Source organism: Phaseolus vulgaris, chromosome 2, assembly GCF_000499845.2.
Source record: "Phaseolus vulgaris cultivar G19833 chromosome 2, P. vulgaris v2.0, whole genome shotgun sequence".
Lineage (NCBI taxonomy): Eukaryota > Viridiplantae > Streptophyta > Magnoliopsida > Fabales > Fabaceae > Phaseolus > Phaseolus vulgaris.
In genome coordinates this window covers 13,085,645-13,105,861 of record NC_023758.2, presented here as the reverse complement: position 1 = coordinate 13,105,861, position 20,217 = coordinate 13,085,645, and the positions used below count along the sequence as shown (strand labels likewise).

The following is a 20,217-nucleotide window of genomic DNA, read 5'->3' as shown; positions in this document are numbered from 1 at the left end:
TTATATGTGTTTGTTGTACACTAAAATATCACAAAAAAATACCAACAATGACTTCCTTAAAAACTTCTGAAAGATAGAGTTCATCGTTTCTTGAAATGTAGTTAAGGCATTGGTTAGGTCAAACGACATCACTAAGTATTCATAATGCCCTGAATGTGTTCTACAAGTTATCTTCCACACATCCCCAAAATCCATTCCAACCTAATTATAACTCACGTAAATCAATCTTCAAAAAAATTAGTAGATCCTACTAGTTCATCCAACGAATCATCTACTAATGGAATGGAAAATTTGTTTTTGATTATTCCCTTATCTAGGTCTCAACGTAAAGTCTCCATGAGGCATATTTTTTCCAACTAGAACCACGGGGCAGGCGTAAGGGCCACAACTTTCCTGAATTGCAAATATTCATGTATAAGTTTGTCAATAATATCTTTCTTATTCTTTAAGATACATGTAAGGTCTTTTGTTGACGGGATTAACTCCTTGAATCAAAGGAAAATGAAGATCATGCCTAAGTCTAAAAGGTGGTAATTTTTGTGGATTTTTGAAAAAATATGCAAAATCTGTGCAATAATTTCTCAACCTCAGTTGGAATCTCTTTTTTGTTCTACATGTGTTGCTAATGAATAAAATAACATCTTCTCCTATGCTCCAACATGCATAATAGATAAATGCACGTCGTCAATAAATGATTTATTCAATTGTTACTTATGAATAGGTTTAATGTTGGAGCCCATGGAGCCACGCAAAACATGTCGTTTTCGTTGTACCTTGAACACATTGTGAGTTTTGTCAAAATTCCATAAAATATCGCTCAATGTTATCAATCATTCAATTCCAAGTACTAAATCACAACACCCTAAGGGAAGAATGAGCATATCAGTTGTAAAAGTTGCATGTTGAATTGTCCAACTAAATTTTTTACTGTGTTAGTACGATCGGACGACCTAGTGAGTCAATCAGCACTCATACCAAGTAACCACCTAAACTAGTGAGAAGGTCGCGTGACGACACGTGACCGACCGACCCCTAGCGTTGAGCCAATGGTTGACCAACTCAACATGGTTAATTCATAGTTAAGGGTTGTTTAGTGCAACCCTAATCACGAACCAATTCCCTAATCCGGCACACCAACGAAGGCCCATTAATGTAATATAAATAGCACGCATTTCAAGGACAAAGGTACGTCATTATCTATAGCACTCTGACACCCGAGTGCTAACACCCCAACTGACTTGAGCGTTGGAGTGCCTTCTGCAGGTACCATCCCCGCCTGTGGAGCCAGACGACCAAGAGGAGGGAGGCATAGTAGAGTTTGGAGCATCGTTGACCGACCGAAGGTGGAAGCAGGAGCAATCGTTCTCTAGGTCCTAAACCCGTTCGAGAACATTTACCACTGGTGATATATTTTTCTTCGACCCATCAGCTACCACGACATTCAAAGAATCAATCATATCAATTATGCACCCATATTTTTGCGCCATGTGTTTCCACTATCAATGAGTACATGTAAATCCATCCACTCTGATTAATGCGTTGACTAAAATTTGTGGCTCCTTCCCTTCGAATTGACCTGTCTCATCACTGAGAGAACTATCAGTTACGTCGCCTTCTTCCTCAATTTCAATGACGTGTATCTGTAATTATTTGTGGACCTTGATGTGTTCCATTGAGTAGGGTTCATCACAAAAATAACAAAGGCCTTTAGCTGATGTTAAATTGTGTGTTTGTTTGGGTTTGGGTACTGCAACAAGTGGGATAGAAGATGATGTAGGCATTGCTGATGGACCTAAGATTCCCTTGTTCAATTTAGCTATAGAAATAACTGAATTGACTGCTTCATACATCCTGGCTAAAGTACTAGTGACGTAGGTTGAAACGTTTTTACCATCACTTGAATTTCTTTCTTTGATCAACCAAGGAAGCAACTTAAGATATGATCATCAAATAACTTCAATCATGTAATGATTGAATCAAACTCTTCATGATAGGCATCCATCGAATTCTTTGTCTTAGACACATCAACTGTGTAATGGTTTCATCACGAATTGCACCAAAACAATCGCTTAAACTTTTCTTGAATTATGTCCACAAAGGTACACAGTAATCTGAAAACAGATTTTTTAATGGTTGTGTCATTCCAAGGTCTTGCCTTACAAGTGCACAATGTCCAACTTCACCTTGAATTTGTTCGGCGTATTATCACTGAAGAAATAATTTTCACATTGATGAATCCACTAGTTAACATTTTTCCATTGAATCTTGAAAAGTCAATGCGTGTCAACCTTGTGCCACAAAAGTAAAAATACTTTGTTTGAGGTCCACGCGACATGCCGCCATTCAAGAGGTTGTGGGCCCTCAACTTGGAACTGAGACTGAATAAGCAATTCTTGCATCGTGTCTCTCATAAAAAGATTTAATGTTTGTTATTTCACACTCAATCATCCCACCAAATTCGCTAAGTAAATTCCAAATTGTCTCAACTATCTGTTAACCAAATCTCAAAGTTTGATATCCCAACAAATCTACTAATCAAATCCCAAAACATTTAAATGTTGCAACAAATCTACTTATCAAATCTCAAAATTTTTAGATCCCAAAATTTTAAGATGTAAGACCATAATGGACATTGAGTCCAAAATTATCCTTTCTTAGCCTAAAATAGAAGAATCAAATTGAAAAAAATAAAAAATAAAACAAAAAATGTTTAAATTTTTTCAATATATGCTTCCACAAATCGAAATATAGATTTTCTTTATTATTATAAATGAAATCATTTCATCCTATTTTAACTCAATTTCTTAATAATATATTGATAAATATCACCTGGTCGTGTAGTAAACGTCTATTTATATGTTATCTAATATATACAAAATGCAACTTTCTTTAGACTAATATTATTAGCATAAATAATATTAAAATGTATGATTAATAAAACATAAAAATCAGATTAAATATATGTCATTGGAATATCTTTTTATGACAAGTTTCAAGAGTAAAATTATAAGATAATTATGAATAAATAAATAATACTTCAAAACCAACACAAGCAACAAAAATAAATGCTCTTTCGTTGTTTTTCATATAAAAAAATTAAAAAGTCACTACAGAAAAATTAAATTTGATCTTTTAGAGAACACCAAAATAACAGAAAAGAAAAACATGAATGGACGGGACTATAATATATCATTATACATTATACTTAGATATATGATTATAGATACCTCCAATATTGTAAAAAATAAAGTTGCAACTGTGGTCCATAGTGTCATTGTCACTACTTTAACATTGGTTGGTCAAATGGATCTTTGAAATTGGCCTTCTCACTGAGATCTTGGAATTCATCCACAAGATTTTGAAGCCTGGCAACAAACTCTATTAAAAGGGAAACAAAGGTTGCCAGAGACAAAGAGCTTGCACTTTCATATACTTTGGAATCTGGCTCAAGTAAAATGTTATCTCCCAAAAATGACAGGCGTGGCCATGATATTTTATTGCACATCATGCTTTCTGAAATGTGCAATTCAGGAACTGAGGACTCTATACTTATGTTAAGTCTTGAATCAGTCCCTCTTTCACTGAGGAAAGAGATGAGTGAGTGTTTGTTTTTATGATCTTTGAGATCAATCAAATTGTCATGATTTTCAACTTCTTCTTTAGGCTTTTTTGCAGCTTGCCAGCTCTCTGAATTGACCAAGAGGAATGATTGTTGGTCAATCTTCATCTGCAATTGCTCAGCTGCATCATGCACGTTCAAGAGTATGTCTATATTGCTTACCTTTTCCATCTTTTCCACTTTGCTTCCAAGTTGACGCAATACTTTAGCTCCTTCAGTGCCAACCCTCTGAAGTTCATTACTGAAAACCAGCCTTTTTTCCGGGGGTGCCTGTATAAATATGAAATTTGAATACCAACAATGTAATAATAGTAACACCTACATACATAAAAAATATACATAAACAAACGAAGGGAAATTTTATGAATCATTGCTCGTTATTATTAGATTTCACAATTTCAGGGTTACCTAGAAGACCTCAACATGGTCTAAAATACCATCATGTTTTCCTCAATGTAGATAGCACAACCACAACTTCATTTATTATATATAACTTGTGAACCAGCAAAATTTCCTGCCTTCTCAAACCAATTGATATATGACCTATCGTCTACAGTAATTTGGATTTGTCACTTAATTATATTCAGTGAGCATGCGTTAATTTTACTGCAATGATCAGGGGATGTAGACAAAAAGGAACAAAATATAACAGGTTCGTTTATCTGATCTTAAATATAGGGTGAGAGAAAGGAAAAGAACTGAATTTTGGATCTTAGTAGTAGGCTAATAGCAGACTAGTAATTGATGCTATTCTTGGACTTTAGTTGGAGTCTTGAGAGAAATACAAACATTTGGAAAATGTCGAGAGAATGGCACTCGAGCCATCAAACGGGAAATATAAATTGTAATGCTAATATTGTATCTTAGTCATTACTCGAGTATCTTCTGAAATTTTTAACGGCTCAGCAGAACTCTACCTCAAACGTTTTGGAATAAATCAATCTAACTTGTTTAAAAAATCAAACATTTTGGAATAAACCAATCTGCCTTGTTTAAAAATATCAAGATCTTCCTCGAATACAGATTGGTTCCTTGGAAATAATTAATAATACAACATTTTCACATTATTTAATATATAGAGAAATGTGCATATATACACACACAAGATATAAGCCCTTCATATATATGCAATTGATCATCATACAACTTCCTTTCACTGCAGATTTATTATGTTAGACTGCTTTTCAGCCTGATCAATTATTGAGTACTCATATTTTCATTGTTCAGCAGTCGATGCATGGTAAAAATTAATCAAAACAGTGAGCTCAGCAATCAATTTTTATATAATGCCAAGTGTGCAGAGCCCATTACTAGCCAAAAGTTCATTCATAGTTAAATCACCTCCCACCAAAGAAAAGAACACTAACAAAAATGATAACAAAGCCAATATCTAGCATTGATCACGGAAGAAATGTTCCTTTTACCTGAATTTCTGAAAGTATGCATCCATGCATTGCCATGACCATGAAAGCACAATGCCTCAAAGCTCCGCTAACTTTAACATAGCTTCTCCAAGGATAACTGAATGTCTTGTATGGACCATGAGGTGGCTCCCATAATGCAAAATCTACCTGCGAGGATAAGATAAAATCATAAAATGTAGCACTAGTTTTTGCATTTAGGTTATTGAAGAAGAGAGAGATGTAAAGTAAAAAAATATGTATACCAAAGCATCCTCTTGAGTTGACGATTGAACTGCTGCTCTATAGCCACGGTAGAGTGGATCATCCGAGGCTTGATAAACAAGAATTTTTGAAGGTACCCTCTCGTATGCAACACATTGCAGGTACCCATTAACACAGCCTAAACATTGTTACAAAAGCAACCAGCTCAGAGTGACAACAGCATCAAATTCAACACAGAAACTAGGCATAAACAACGACTACAAATCTTTGCTAGGTTCGGAACATATGAGGAAATTCAAGCAAACCTTCTAAAGATGCAGCAACTCCATTGAAATTTTTCACCACCAATTTATGCAGATCCTCCCCAGACCAGATGGGGTATATGAAAATATTTACAAACAAACATATGCCAGCACCAATTGCAATAAGAATTAATCTGTAAAAAGCTGTGGAGAAAAATTCCCTGCTAGTTCTCCCAGATACCAATACAATACAAAACGTCAACAAAAACACACGAAAGCCATATTCATATGTCTTCATTGCAGGCAGTAGCTTCACATAACTTGCACAAAATCCTGCAAAACCACAAAAGCATAATCATTGATCCTAACTTTTTCTTTTGTAAACAAATATTAATAAGCATAAGAGCTAGTAATATGATTTGGCCACAAAAATTGCATTATTTTTTATACCAGCTAATGATGACTTTATAATTAGTTAATAATTCACATAGATTGGTTAATGAATCAAGAGGCATTTGGAAGTTTTTAAGGAGCTTTTTTGGGCTCAAGAAATGGCTTATGACTTTCCTATAAGCTCTTTTATCTTATGTATACAAGTTTCACAGATAAGCTCAACAAAAATTGGGTATATTTGTTACTTAAAAGGTTATTGATGATGTTCTTGTGCTTAGTGATATTGTACTTGTTAGTCGTCGATTGTCAAAATAATATACTTAAATTAAGTGTAATTTGTCCAATCTCTAAGTAAAGTTCCTAGAGTTCATTCTTTAGAGGTCAAAAAGGTAAAGGGTCCCCTTTTAAGATCAATTGCATATTCACGTGACAATTACTAAAGACTAAGCATGGGTTCTATTGCCTCAACCATTGATGAAGTGCAAACAAAATTAACAAAATTAAAATTTTCATCTATACTAAATACGAAATATACAAATATTTACTTTACAAAACCATCTACTTACTTTTAAGTATTAAAAGGAGATTCTAATTAAACTTCGAGTACGACCCATATTATTTCTTAGGACCCACCAATTTGTTGAAAAAAAATATAAGAGAGAATGGTTTAATGCCAAAAATGGTAAATTTGGTTGATAAACCTTCTGTTTTGAAATGTAGACGGTCTCTCGCCTCTAGTGTGTCTTCGGTGGTGTAGATGGTCTCCCACTTGATCATCCAATCGTGGTAGCAAGAGACCGTCTAGTGTATTGTTGTGTGTAGATGGTAACCGTCTAGTGTACTGTTATTTGTAGATGGTAACCGTCTAGTGTATTGTTATGTGTCTAGTCTGTGTCTTTCTATAGATAGTTTAGTCTTCATATTATCTAGTTTTTCTGTTCTTACTAGACCGTAGTGTGTTCACACAATTCATATCATCTAGTTTGGTTAAACAATCTTAATCATTAGTCTGTTACGAGTCTATTTTGTTGTTCATTTTCTTGTTTGTTTAACATTTGATCTTCTTAGATTCGGCTGTATATATATTCATCCCTTGCCTTCTTTTTGGTTATGGAATAATAAAAAAAACTATGATCTATTTTTCATTACTTGCTGGTTTTTTTTTTCTCTCTCTTTTTCGCTTTATTTCTCGCCTAATGTCATGGAATGTTCTATGAGATTATATGATTGCGTCTTGGAAGAACGGGTTGGATGCCATAATGGTACCAAAGCTCTTAAGAGAAGAGCTCTTCTGCACACTCTGTTTTCTGTTTGTCTCTCTTTCCTATTCTCTTTCTTACTGCTTTTATCTTTCTTGATCTTCATTAATAGGAGAAGAACAATATGTGCATAGTTTATTGTGTCTTCATCCAAATGGAACCTAACATCTAAGCTTATATTGCCTGTTTTAGATCCCAGTAACTACCATTCTTAGAGCAGGTTGCTTATTACGGCTCTCGGCGCCAAGAACAAAGTAGAATTTATAAATGAAAATTTCCCTTGGCCATCAAAAAGCGATGATAATTACACTGCTTGGAACCATTGTAACAACATGGTTGCTTCTTGGATCATTCACTCCGTCTCGATCTCTATTCGACAAAGCATTATTTGAATGGATTTTGCTATTGATATTTGGAATGATCTCAAAACCAGATATTCACAAGGTGATCTTCTTTGTGTTTCTAACCTTTAATCTGAAGTGGCTTCTCTCAATCAAGGTGATTTACCTGTAACTGAATATATTACCAAACTGAGGATTATATGGGACGAGTTAGACAATTCTCGCCTAGAAACCATTTGCACCTGTCAAAACAAATGTTCTTGCAATGTTCTTTCTACTATTAGTAAGAGGAAACATGAGGATTTCTCTATTCAGTTTCTTCGTGGCTTAAGTTTGGGAGATCTCACCTACTTCTTGGTCTCGAGATAGTCAGAGCAGTATTCACATTTCTCAACAAAAGTACACGCTTGATCTTCTCACAAAAATTGGAATGCTTGTATGTGCCCTGCTATCACTCCTAAGGTTTATTCTTCTCTGCTATCTGGTAATAATGGAGACAAACTTAATGCGACTGAATCTTCCTCTTATCGAAGACTCATTGGCCGCCTCATTTACCTCATTGATACCCATCCAGATATCACATGTTGTCAACAATTTGAGTCAGTTTGTTATCAATAAACTGCTTTCCGCATCATTCGCTACCTCAAAGATGCTCCTGGTAATGGTATCTTTCTCAGCTCACAAAACCCTATGCAACTAAAATCTTTCAGTGATTCTGACTAGGCTACATGTCCTCTCACAAGACGCTTTGTTACTAGTTAAGCATTTATCTTGAAGATTCTATAATTTCTTGGAAGTCTAAGAAACAACAAATAATATCCAAAAGTTTTTTTGAAGCTGAATATCGAGGTTTATCTGCTATCACTTGAAATACAATGGCTCACTTACCTTCTTCGTGATCTCCATGTTTAATTTTCTCAATCAACTCTCTTATATTGCAACAGCCAATCTGCTATTCAAATTGTTGTCAACCAAGTTTTTCACAAACGAACCAAACACAGAGATTGATTGTCACGTTGTTCGCGAGAAGATCAACGAAGGTCTCATCAAGCTGCTTCCTATATGAAGCATGCTTCAAGTTGCTTCTATATCTTCCATGTTTCAAGCTACATATATATACACCAAACCTCTTGCTACTAATATTTTCAAAACCATATATACCAAGTTGGGAATGTTAAATATATATTCTCATCTTGAGGGGCTATAAACCTTTTGTTTTGCACTATCTCTCGCTAGACCATCTAGAGTTTCTTTAGTGGTGTGGACAGTCTCCTAGTTGATCCTCCAATAGTGGTATGGTCATAAACGATCTCTCATTAGACAGTATAATATATTGTCGTGTGTATACACCGTCTAGTGTATTGATGTGTAGATGGTAAATGTCTAATGTGGTTTTGTGTAGACAGTTTTCTTTTCACACTGTCTACTCTTTTTGTTTCTATAGATGGTCTAGTCTTCAAATTTTCAAAGTGTGTTCACACAACTCAAACTTTCTAATTTGCAATCAAGTTTGTTAGACCATCTTAATGATTAGTTTGTTAAGAGTCTGGTTTAGTTTTAGTTTCTCTCCCTTTTCACTTCTTTACATCCCATTTGATATTATGGAGCATTCTATTAGATTATACTATTACATCTTGAAATAATTTTACTGGTCCGCCCCCACATAAAGGTTGGCCCACGGGCTAGCTCGAATAGGAAATAATTTTTTTTTAAAATTAATGGAAAATAATTTTAAATATAAATTTTGAAAAAATCTAATTCTTTTTTCTATTTGGATGATTTAGATAAATAATCTCACACTGTTATTCTCACGACACATGCATAATATGATATGAATAAAAATTTCAAAATATGGAATTTAAAGACTTCAAGAGTTATAGAATCTGAAAGTTAAAATTTGTGTTTCAGATTCTACAATATTCCAGATTACACAATCCATAATACAAATTTGTATTGCACATTGTAGAATTTGGAATGGATAATTTTTTATAATTTTTTGAAATATGAGACTACATGAAAAAAATATTTAGGTACATTAAAAGTTTCTAGATTTATCCGTTACGCGGATTATGCAGGTCAACCTGCTCCAACCTATACTTAACCCGCATGGACTGTGAATTATGCAGAATATACCTAAACGAATCAGCGGGATGCCGCGATTTTTCCCAACAGATCATGAGTCAGCCTACTCTACCCACTCCATTATGTTATCCTAGGAAAGGGGATGTCGTTATATTATTAGTGGAAATAACATTTAAACACTAAATACCTGCAATAAATATAGAGAGTAGTATAATAATTTCCTCAAACTTTCCGGACAGTACGGCCAACTCAGCAATACCCAGGGCAAGCCCTCCGGCAGAAATCGTACCCAAAGAACGATTGAACCCTTTGCTCAAAGTCGCACCTAAACCAAACATCGCAAAAAGATAAAACAATATTAATTATAAAATTCATTAAAATGTGTTGTTACTTTTGTATGAAAAAAACAATCCAGTACCATCTTAAGTTTGATACACTTGCTCTAATATTATATGAAAATTAGATTAATGAAGTAAACAAAAGTTTAATTTAATATAAAAAAATTATTTATTAATCAATCATTCTTAATAACTTTAATCTGATTGTTCTTTAAAATTAACAAATTTATCACATAGATCTATACTACATTTCGATTAATTGAAAATGAAAGAAAACTAGTCTACTAATAGTATTAGTAAGAGTAATTTAAATATGCATTGACTGTGATCTTTTACGGTTTACAAAAACTTGTTAAGTTACTTGAGACATTGAGAATTCAAATTATAATGACAGGTGAAAAAAAGTTTAATAATTTATTTAATTTTTAAAAAAATATTACACTAAATTACCTTAAAACAATTTGGGTAAGAATTAAAATGTTCATATTCTGACTGTACAAATATATTCTAGAATGTTATTTTACATTTTACTATAAATTATAGGAAGGTTTTATTAAAAAATCATTATTAGTGCGAATTTTGTAATTAAATATAAAATAAAAGTAATTTATATTATTAATGAATAATATTACTAATTTTTTCTAATTTCTTTTAGTCTTTATCACGAAAACTATAAAAATACACTTGTAAAGATTATGCATAAGAAGTAAAGAAACTAAAGCGAAATGTTTTTGTATATAACCGTAATAAACACAGTACACTTCTAGAATTTTCTTTTGGTGCAGAACCTTTTTGGGTTTTATTTTTAATAGTGTAATAACCAATTGTTTTAATTATATTAATTTTGTATTAGTGAAAAATGTTGTAATAATGATAATAATAATAATAGAAAAAAAAACTTGTTTAGGAAGGAAAGTAAAAGTAAAGAAAAGAGGGAGGAGAATGAGAATTGTGAGTACCTACGCTGAATTCGAAAACGACAACGACAGTGAGAATGGCCCAGATGGAATACTTGCTTAACTGCTCCTCCTTTATGTAAATGAAAAGCGAAACTACAGCCAACGACAGCCCTGCCTTCGCCGCAAACACCACTTTCCTTCGATCCGATCGCGCCATCTCCCTAAGCTGCCAAAAGAATTCCCCAAACCCATCGCAGAACCTAACCATGCGACCCGAGAGCCCATCCCGAACAGCTCCGCCGCCGCTGCTGCTGCTATTGTTGCCATTCAGCCTCAGCTCTGAAAAATCCTTCCGCGAGAGCAGTCTCTCCTTGCTCCTCTCCGCGAATATCTGCCTTAACGAACCGTTTCTGGCCGCCATAAGCACTGTTCTTCTTTTACGTTACAACATTGTTTTGTGATTACAGAGCGTCGTTTTGTAAGAACAGTATGAAGAAAGAAGATAAGAGCAAAGAGTGAGATGGAGCACCGAATTAGTACTTCTTTTTGTTTCCCGTACAGAAAGCGTGATGTATTATAATAATAATAATAATTTATACTTAATATATTTATTTTATTAGTATAATAGAATATTTTGTAATTTCATATAAATTACTTAAAAATAAATATAATGTAATTTTTTTTAAAATAAATTGATTCTCCCACTCTTTACTTAATTTCTTATTTTAAAATAACAACAGAAAAAAATAGAGAACATATTCTCACACATTTTAAAACTAAATTGCATATATCAAATAAAATAACATTAACTTCTAATATTTTTTTCATTCTATTTCAAACAACTATATTTTTTGGTATAACTATTATTCTTTTATATCTACCATCAAGTCAATCTTAACTTTAACGTGAACATCATGACACTCTTCGATTCCAAAATTACCAATGAAAGAAGAGAGAAACTTGAAGAAGAAAAGAGACTCTGGAGAAGAAAAAAAAAGATTGTTTAATCAATTCATCATTCTTCTTTTACATATTATTTTTTTGTTTTTCATTTTTTACTCATCCAAATTCATTTATCTATGTATGTTAAATTTCTATCATCATAAAAATTAATAAAAGAAGAAATTACAAATACACATACATAGTTACGCCGGTTTATGCTAATAATAATAATAGTAATAATAATAATGATAATACTCAATTATTATTATTATGAAGGAATTTCAAGTTGTTAATTACCCACCATTCAAATACTCAATTATAAAAAAAAACAAAAGAAAAGAAAAACAATTGAATTCAATTGAAAACCCCTTGATTTGGATATATATATATATATATATATATATATATTATTTTTATTTAGTTTTGGTAGATGAAATATTATCCTCAAGTCTCAACTATTAGTCTTTGAAAAATTTAGTTGTTATTTAAATAATGCATTCTATTTCAAGGTTTTTTTTTTAAAATAGAAATTATAAATTTATATATTATAAGAAGTGACATTCACTTTACAGAAAATTACACTTACATCTTTTTAAGGAAGGATAAACAACATTACCATCTTTAGTTTTAAAATAAATACTTAATTTTTATTGTTTTAATAAATACTTGTGTTATAAGAAAGTTACACTCAATTCCTTTATTATACTTAAACTATTCAAATTTTTTACAAAAGAGTTAATTTTTATATTTAAAAAAAATATTTATTTTTATTTTTAGAATTTTTATTTAAATTTTGATTAATATAATATTTTGAAATAAAAAACTGAATATCATTTATTATAAGAGGGATAGATCTTATTGTTATGTGAAAACTAAAATAAGTGCGAACATATTTTGTTTTTTCACAGTAAATCCAAGTAAAAGAAAATTTTGATTGATAAAATTATTGACCAATATTTACCCAAGTAAAATTGTTTCACTCTTCATATTCCAAATTCGTTTTTCGACCTTCTAAATCGGCATCATCTATTTAATATAATTAACAGTTCAACAAGTTGATAAAATTAATGGTTCATCTATTTAATGTAATTAATAATTCCACTGTTTAATATAATTAAAAAGTCATATTTAAAGTTAATAATTTGTAAAAAAAATTAATGAGGATTAATATTAATGATTTTGTTTAAAGTAGTTTTATTAATAATCATTAATATTTATTTAAAATTATGATTATTATTAAAAATTAATATTAAATATATTTATGAGTAATAATTATTATTAAATCAAAATTAAATATATTTGGTAACCTGAAAGACACATCAAGATCTTTCCTTCTTTTCTCTCTCACTAACTCTCCTTCTTTTCTCTCTCACTAACTCTCCAACTCTCTTTTCTATCTTCATTTCTCATTTTATACATTGTCTATTTCAGAATATGATCGCACCACATTATAGTTGAGGAGTTAAGGAACATTCCTATCTGAACATTCATATTTGTTCTAAAGATCCTTTATTCTTTATTTTTTTTCTTATGATTTAGTCATCAATCTTGATGGGGTCAGTTGAGAAAAATAATCTTCTCAACTTATTATACTCTACACTGAATTTTTGTTCTATTTGGATAACTTAGTCTTTATAGGATAAAATTCTAGAGATTGCTTGGAAAGCAAACAATTAAGGTAGAGGAAACTAACTTTAACTTTCAATAGTACCCTAGGCTAAAAAACCTGGATGTGGAGGATAAGTGGTCCCAAATTTCATTTTTCTTGCAGAGGTGTCATTTGATGAAATTGTTTGATTTTATGTTGCGTGAACATGTATAAATATTAAATTTTGATAGTTAGGAAGTTAAATATTGTTTTTGATGTTGGAAAGGTTATTGAATGTTATGAATTTTTAAATGTTATGTGACTGAATGGTATATATTATATGTGAATGATAAAAATTGTATGAAATTAAAGTCATACATTTTGGATAATGTATGGACTGATGTTTGTTTGTGTATTAAGTATTGATACTTATGTGGTAACAAAGATGCCTTAGCTTCACTGGTCGTCTAAGTCACAAAAACTAAGATATTAGGTGGTGGTGGTGAGAAGTTACTGGGGGAGTTCATGCACTCCGTGACATATGAGAAACACGACTTAGATTGTATTAAACTTACCTTGATCCTTTCTCTTGGATTCACTCGTAATCTAAGTCTTGAGTATTAGACCAGGTGTTAGTCTCTGGTAGGACTTACTTAATACGGGTCTTCCGGAAGATGTTAATTCTTATTTTGTTTGTTGAATGTCCTAGATTTGTAAATCCATGTGGGATCTATGTGATTGTTTTATGTTGGGATTTTAAGAAGATTGAATAATTGAGAAATTGATACATGTAATTTGGTTTGCTATTTTGATTGAATTGTATATATTATAAAATTTTATTTTCTGTTCTCGAACTAGTTTGGGGACAAGGAGAACTATCGACTCCGGATGGTACGCGGTCGATCCTCACGTGTGTGGCTCTCTCCTTCAAGCTTCCTCATCGAATGGCTCCTCGGACGGGTGGGGTACCTGCAGATGGCACTCCAACGCTCAAGTTAGTGGAGTATCGTATTCGGCTGTCAGAATACTGTAGTTAATGACGTACCTTTTTCCTTGGAATGCGTGATATTTATATTACATTGATGGGCCCTTGTTTTAGGGTCGAATTAGGGGGTTGCTTAGTGCTAGGGTTGGATTAGGTCATCCCCTAACCATGGGTTAACCTTTGCTAATCGGGTCAACTTTTGACTTGAGCATCCTATGTCGGTCGGCCACGTATGCCACGTGGTCGACCTTGTAACTTAAGGTGGGGTCTGGTCGTATGGGTTGACCGGGTCAAGGGGACCGGTCAGTCAGCCCAGTACAGTTGCCTCCCAGGCTCGAGAGATGGTACAGCCGAAGAGTCTGAAGAATGGGTCTCGGGCGGCTTGTGGAATGATGAGTGAAGTGATGTTTGGGGGCGTCTGAGTGATTGACGTGACGCGCATTTATGAGGGGTTTTTTGGGCGCCAAGTGACGTGGATCGTTGGATCAATCGATCTAACGATTGAGGTTTTGTGACGTTTGGAATTCTGAGGTCCCTCCGGGCTATCAATAAGAGCTGGGAACAGTTGCGTCTCACGCGTTATCTTTGCTTGAGCTCCGATACTCCGGATCAATCCGACCGATCTCAGTTGCCTCCTTCGTTCGTCTAAAGGTTAGTCATGTCTGCTCCTTTACGTCCGAGTTCTCCCTCTAAATCTCCTCCTTCTTGCTCGTTGTCATCGTCCTCTTCTCCTTCTTCTCCCCCTTCACCTGGCCAAGCCACCCCGGTCGGAGATATGGAGGGTGTTCCTTCTCCGGGGTTGGTGAGGGAAGACGCTAACAATGCGTCGGACCAATCGACCCCTTTGGAGCGGCCGCGACCTCATGTGGGGCCTGCTTGGGTTGACCCCCGAGTGTGTGAGGTGTCGTCCTTCTTTTATACCGACACCTCCGTTGCCGAGTTTCTGAACGAGGTTCCTGTTTTGAAGGCTTTCGGCCAAGGAATCCTTGTTGGCATTCGGTCCTTGTTCTTTGGAGGACCGTGTGTATAGGGAACGGTCATCCACTGAGCCTCCCTTTTTCTTTATGTATAGTTGTCTTTTCGCAGACCTGCATGTGTCCCTTCCCTTTGATGCCTTTACGGCCGGGGTTCTTAGGGAGCTCAACGTGGCTCCGACCCAATTGCATCCCAACTCGTGGGCGTCCATACATGCATTTCGCATTGTGTGTCAGACGTTCGGGTTGCGTCCTCTTCCCTCCTGCTTCCTTCATTTTTACGCGTCTTATCCGGCCAAGCTTACTAGTTGGCAGTCTTTGGTCAGTCGGGCGGGTAGCATGTTATTTAAGCCCTTCACGGCCTCTTATAAGAATTTCAAAGAGAAGTTCTTTAAAGTGTACGTGGAGCCGGCTGGGACACATTACTTTTTTTGACGAGGTCGGTCAACCTCGTTTTCCGTTGTTTTGGTCGAGAAATCCAACAAAGATAACGGATTGGTCGAGACCAGCTTATCCGAGCGAGCATGAGCGGATGATTTTTTCTTTGTTCGATAGCCTCCCCAAGAAACTCCCCGCTCGGCCACTCATGTTATTGTACAATGCGACCGATCGTGCAGAAGCTTTCGAGGGTATGCTGTTTTGACACTTGTCTTTACTTTATTTTTTATTTTTTTTATTTTTTATTCTTTTTTTTGCTTTTCCTGACTGGCTTTCTTTTGTTTGTTTGCAGAGCTCGCCAAGAAAGAAATACCTCAGGCGGTCGGCATGTTGCACTCGTTCAAGAACAAATTGAATTAGGGCTACGTCCTGGTTGAACCGTGTGCTTTTCGGGAGGGTATGCCGGTTAGGGCTACATCCTGGCTGAGTCGTGTGTATCATTCATCATATGCATAGTTGTAGGAAAAACCTCGTTAAAACCTCTCCGACCGATGTGTAGGCTGGGCGAGGAAAGAGTGCGTGTATTTTATTCATGTTTAGCTGAAATAAAATTTTAGGTGCGTGACATTCCACGTCCTAGGTACAATCTTCCTTGATAGTTGTTCCAAATGGTACGCTCCTCCTTCCCCTACTTCTCGGATTCGGAATGGTCCTTCCCAATTTGAGGAGAACTTGCCGTCCGACTTCCTCGCGTTGCTGCGCATTCTCCAGACGATGTCGCCTTGGTGGAAGCTTCTGGGTTGGACCTTCGAGTTGTATCTTCTTGACGCTCGGAGTTTGCATGTTGCCTCTCGTATTTTTCTCTTGTCGCGAAGCTCGTTCAAAAGGCTTTCCTTGTTGAGGGATAGGTCGAAGAGTTGGCGTCTGATGGATGGTTCTCTGACCTCTACCGATATCATGGCCTCGGTGCCGTATGTGAGGTCGTACGGGGTTTCTTGTGTGGTGGACTGCGGGGTGTAGCGGTAAAGGACCTCGGGCAGCTCCTCTGTCCATCTTCCTTTCGCGGTGCCGAGCCTCTTCCTTAGCTCGTTCAACAAGACCTTGTTGGCCGCTTCGGCCTGTTCGTTCGTTTGCGGGACGGAGCTCGTGAGGGATTTGATGTCGAGGTCATTGTAGAAGGTCATGAGGCCTGGTCGATGAACTGTCGGCCGTTGTCCGAAACTATCGAGTGTGGTATGCCGAATCGACACACTATGTTTTTCCATACAAAGTTTTGAACATTGCGGGCGGTTATGATGGCTAGGGGTTCGGCCTCTATCCACTTGGTGAAGTAGTCCACCGCGACCAGTAGGTGCTTCGTTTGGCCCTTTCCGGGCGAGAATGGCCCGATGATGTCCATCCCCCACATGGCGAACGACCAAGGTGATGTCATACTATGCAGTTCTTCTAGCTTCCGATGGCGGAGGGGGCCAAATTCTTGACATTTTTGGCATTTCTTGACGTAGTCGGCGTTATCTCCATGCACGATCGGCCAATAATATCCTACTCGAATGACTTTGGCCGCCATGGTTCAGGCCCCAGAGTGGCTTCTGCATGCTCCATCGTGGATCTCTTGCAGCACGTATTGTGATTGCTCTTTGTTGAGGCATTTTAGGAGTGGTGTTGAGTACCCTCTGTGGTATAGGTCTTGGCCAATCATGGTGTAACGGGCACACTGCCGTCAGGTGCTTCTTTCTTCTCCCGGTTGGCATGTCCCGTGCTCCAGGTATTGGATGATCAGGGTCATCCACGTGTGAGTTTCGGTGATTGCCATGCACTCGGCGTCACCTACACTGGGTTGTGGCAGTCGCATTTGGACCACCGACCGGTGATGACTTTGTTTTTTGGAAGACGCGAGGCGCGAAAGTGCATCGACCCGCTCGTTTTCTTGTCGTGGTATGTGCTCGACCACCACCTTGTCGAATTTGGCTATGGCGTTTCGGACCGTGTGATAGTACCGTTGGAGGAGTGGTTCCTTGACTTCGAATTCTCCTTTGATCTGGCCGACAACAAGATGGGAGTCGCTTTTGCATATGACCTCTTGTGCGCCTAGGTCGTTTGCTAGGTTGAGGCCGGCCAATATGGCTTCGTATTCTGCTTGATTGTTCGTTGCCTTAAAGGAGAATTGGAGAGCTTGTTCGATCAACAAGTCCCCGGGGCCTTCGAGGACGACCCCGGCGCCACAAGCTGTTTTGTTGGATGAGCCGTCCACGTAGAGTACCCACCTGGCCGAGGTCTCTAAGTGTGGAGAGAGCTCGGCTGAAAAGTCCGCCAGGCATTGGGACTTCACGACGCCTCTGGGCTCGTACCTTATGTCAAACTCGGATAGCTTGACCATCCTATCATTCGTCCTGCGAGGTTAGGTTTAGACAGAATTTTGTATATGGGGTAATTGGTTCTTACCGTGATTTCATGGTTTTGGAAGTATAGGCGCATTCTCCTCGTCGGCAGTACTAGGGCTAGTGGCACTTTCAATATCATTTGGTACTTGGTTTCGGCCGCGTGGAGCGTGCGGCTGACGAAGTATACCGGGTATTCTTCATGGTCCACCTCCTGGACCAGGGCTGCGCTGACCGCTTCTTCGGATACGGGCAGGTAAACCACAATGGGTAGGTCCAGCCTTAGCTTTTTGATGACGGCCGGTGATGATAGGAGTGTTTTGAGCTGGCCGAAGATTTGCTCGCATTCCTCGTTCCAACTGAACTTTGAAGTTTTGCGGAGCATTTGGACTATCGGTCTGATTCGTTCGGCGAGACGAGGAACGAATCTGGACAGTGCTGTTAGCCGGCCAAGTAGCTGCTGAATTTCTTTCAGATTACTCGTGCTTCTCATTTCTGTTATGGCCTTGCATTTGTCAGGATTTGCCTCAATCCCTCTGTAGGTTAGCATGAAACCGAGGAACTTACCGCCCTCTACGCCGAATGCACACTTTTTGGGGTTGAGGCGCATGTTGAGCCTTCTTAGGGTGTCAAAGACTTCTTGTAAGCCTTTGATTGCTGGCTGCACGAGTTGAACTTCACCACGATGTCGTCCACGTACACTTCCACGCTTCTGCCGATCATCCCTTTGAAGATCTTGTCCATGAGCCTCTGGTAGGTGGCTCCAGCGTTCTTTAGACCGAACGACATTACCTTGTAGAAGTAATTTGCACCGTCAGTCGTGAAAGCTGTTTTGCCTCTGTCGCCATGGTGCATACTAGTATGATACTTGTAAACCTTAAATCCATGTATTAATCAATCCATCAAGGGATCTTTCTCATATTTAAGGGCTTCTCTTTTAGTACCAATGTTTAGTTAGGAAGGACCCATTTCACTCTTGCTTTAGAAACCCTTATTCTTGAAGCTTCCATTCCCCATTATGAGTAAACTTTGCTTGTTCAGCTTTTGTTATTATTTTTTTGCTTATTATGCATCCCTTGGTACCTTGGAATCCTAGTCCTTTAATCTGTAGCTTTTTGATCCCATATATGATTTTTAGACAACGATATGTTTGATGGTGCTATTTTATCATGTTAATGTAGGTTGGTTCGACCACTTTTATTGATAGGGTTTGCATTCTAGTCTATGGACCCTAATGGAAATTTAATATTCTTAGTAGTCACCTGGATGTATCTATATTACTTGTCTCTAACTATTGGTTGGCATGTGTTTGTAGGAACTTTATATTTGCTTCTGCATATAATGTGAATGCAGTTGGTTCTGCTTCACTGGTCAGTGTTGTGTTTCTTGCCCCCATGTCATTCACGTTTACTATAATTGTTTGCAACTTACTTCATTGAATGCTAGATAACAACATCCGATGGATAGGCAGGCCACAAAAAACCACCTGAATTACGGAAGTCTCAATTTTATTGATGTCTTTAATGTTTAATCATAGAGAAAATTTTGACAACCATTAGCCAATTTGTTGTCTGAAGTTAAACACAAAATTAATACTGTGTACAAAATTTGGGTATTAAATTGATACCAAAGTAAAGGATTATTTTTCTTTAATGAATCAAATTCATAGGTGGTGAGAGTGAGTGTGAGAGATTAACTTTTTAGTTTGGGGAGAAGGTATCTGTTATTAGCAGCAAGGTAGGTGCAAAGCATGGAAATATGCAAATTAGGATGTATTGTTTTGTTGTGAACTTGTGACACAATCTTAGAAATTTAAGTTGAGTTAGAAATCTCACATTGAGTATAGATTAATATATTTTCTATAAGATTTTAGATTGAAGATGATGTATTGATTTTATATGAGATTTTGCGTTTTTTGTTTTATATGTCTGTAAATTGTATGTAATTGTCTGGATAACATTGATACGCAAATGATTATTATTAATGAATAGAGTAAAATTGATCAATGAATGGATTTGTCTGGATAACATTGATATGCATGTGATTGATATTAATGAATGAGAAAAATGTTATCAATGAATGAGTTTTTCTATAAGTTGTATGCAATTGTATAGATAACATTAATATGTAGGTGATTGTTATTAATGAATGGAAGAAAATTGATCAATGAATGG

At 36.3% G+C, this 20,217-nt stretch overlaps 1 protein-coding gene across 1 annotated transcript; it reads right to left on the bottom strand.

Moving 5' to 3' along the window:
- Window positions 1-3,058: 3,058 nt before the first annotated feature.
- Window positions 3,059-11,366, bottom strand: LOC137810729 (aluminum-activated malate transporter 4-like). The gene is made up of 6 exons (XM_068612139.1): window positions 10,859-11,366; window positions 9,749-9,886; window positions 5,550-5,819; window positions 5,286-5,422; window positions 5,044-5,190; window positions 3,059-3,889 (listed from the first exon to the last, which is right to left on the bottom strand). The coding sequence occupies exons 1-6, from the start codon at window positions 11,217-11,219 to the stop codon at window positions 3,281-3,283; spliced, it is 1,662 nt and encodes a 553-aa protein (XP_068468240.1). The 5' UTR covers window positions 11,220-11,366; the 3' UTR covers window positions 3,059-3,280.
- Window positions 11,367-20,217: the final 8,851 nt, after the last annotated feature.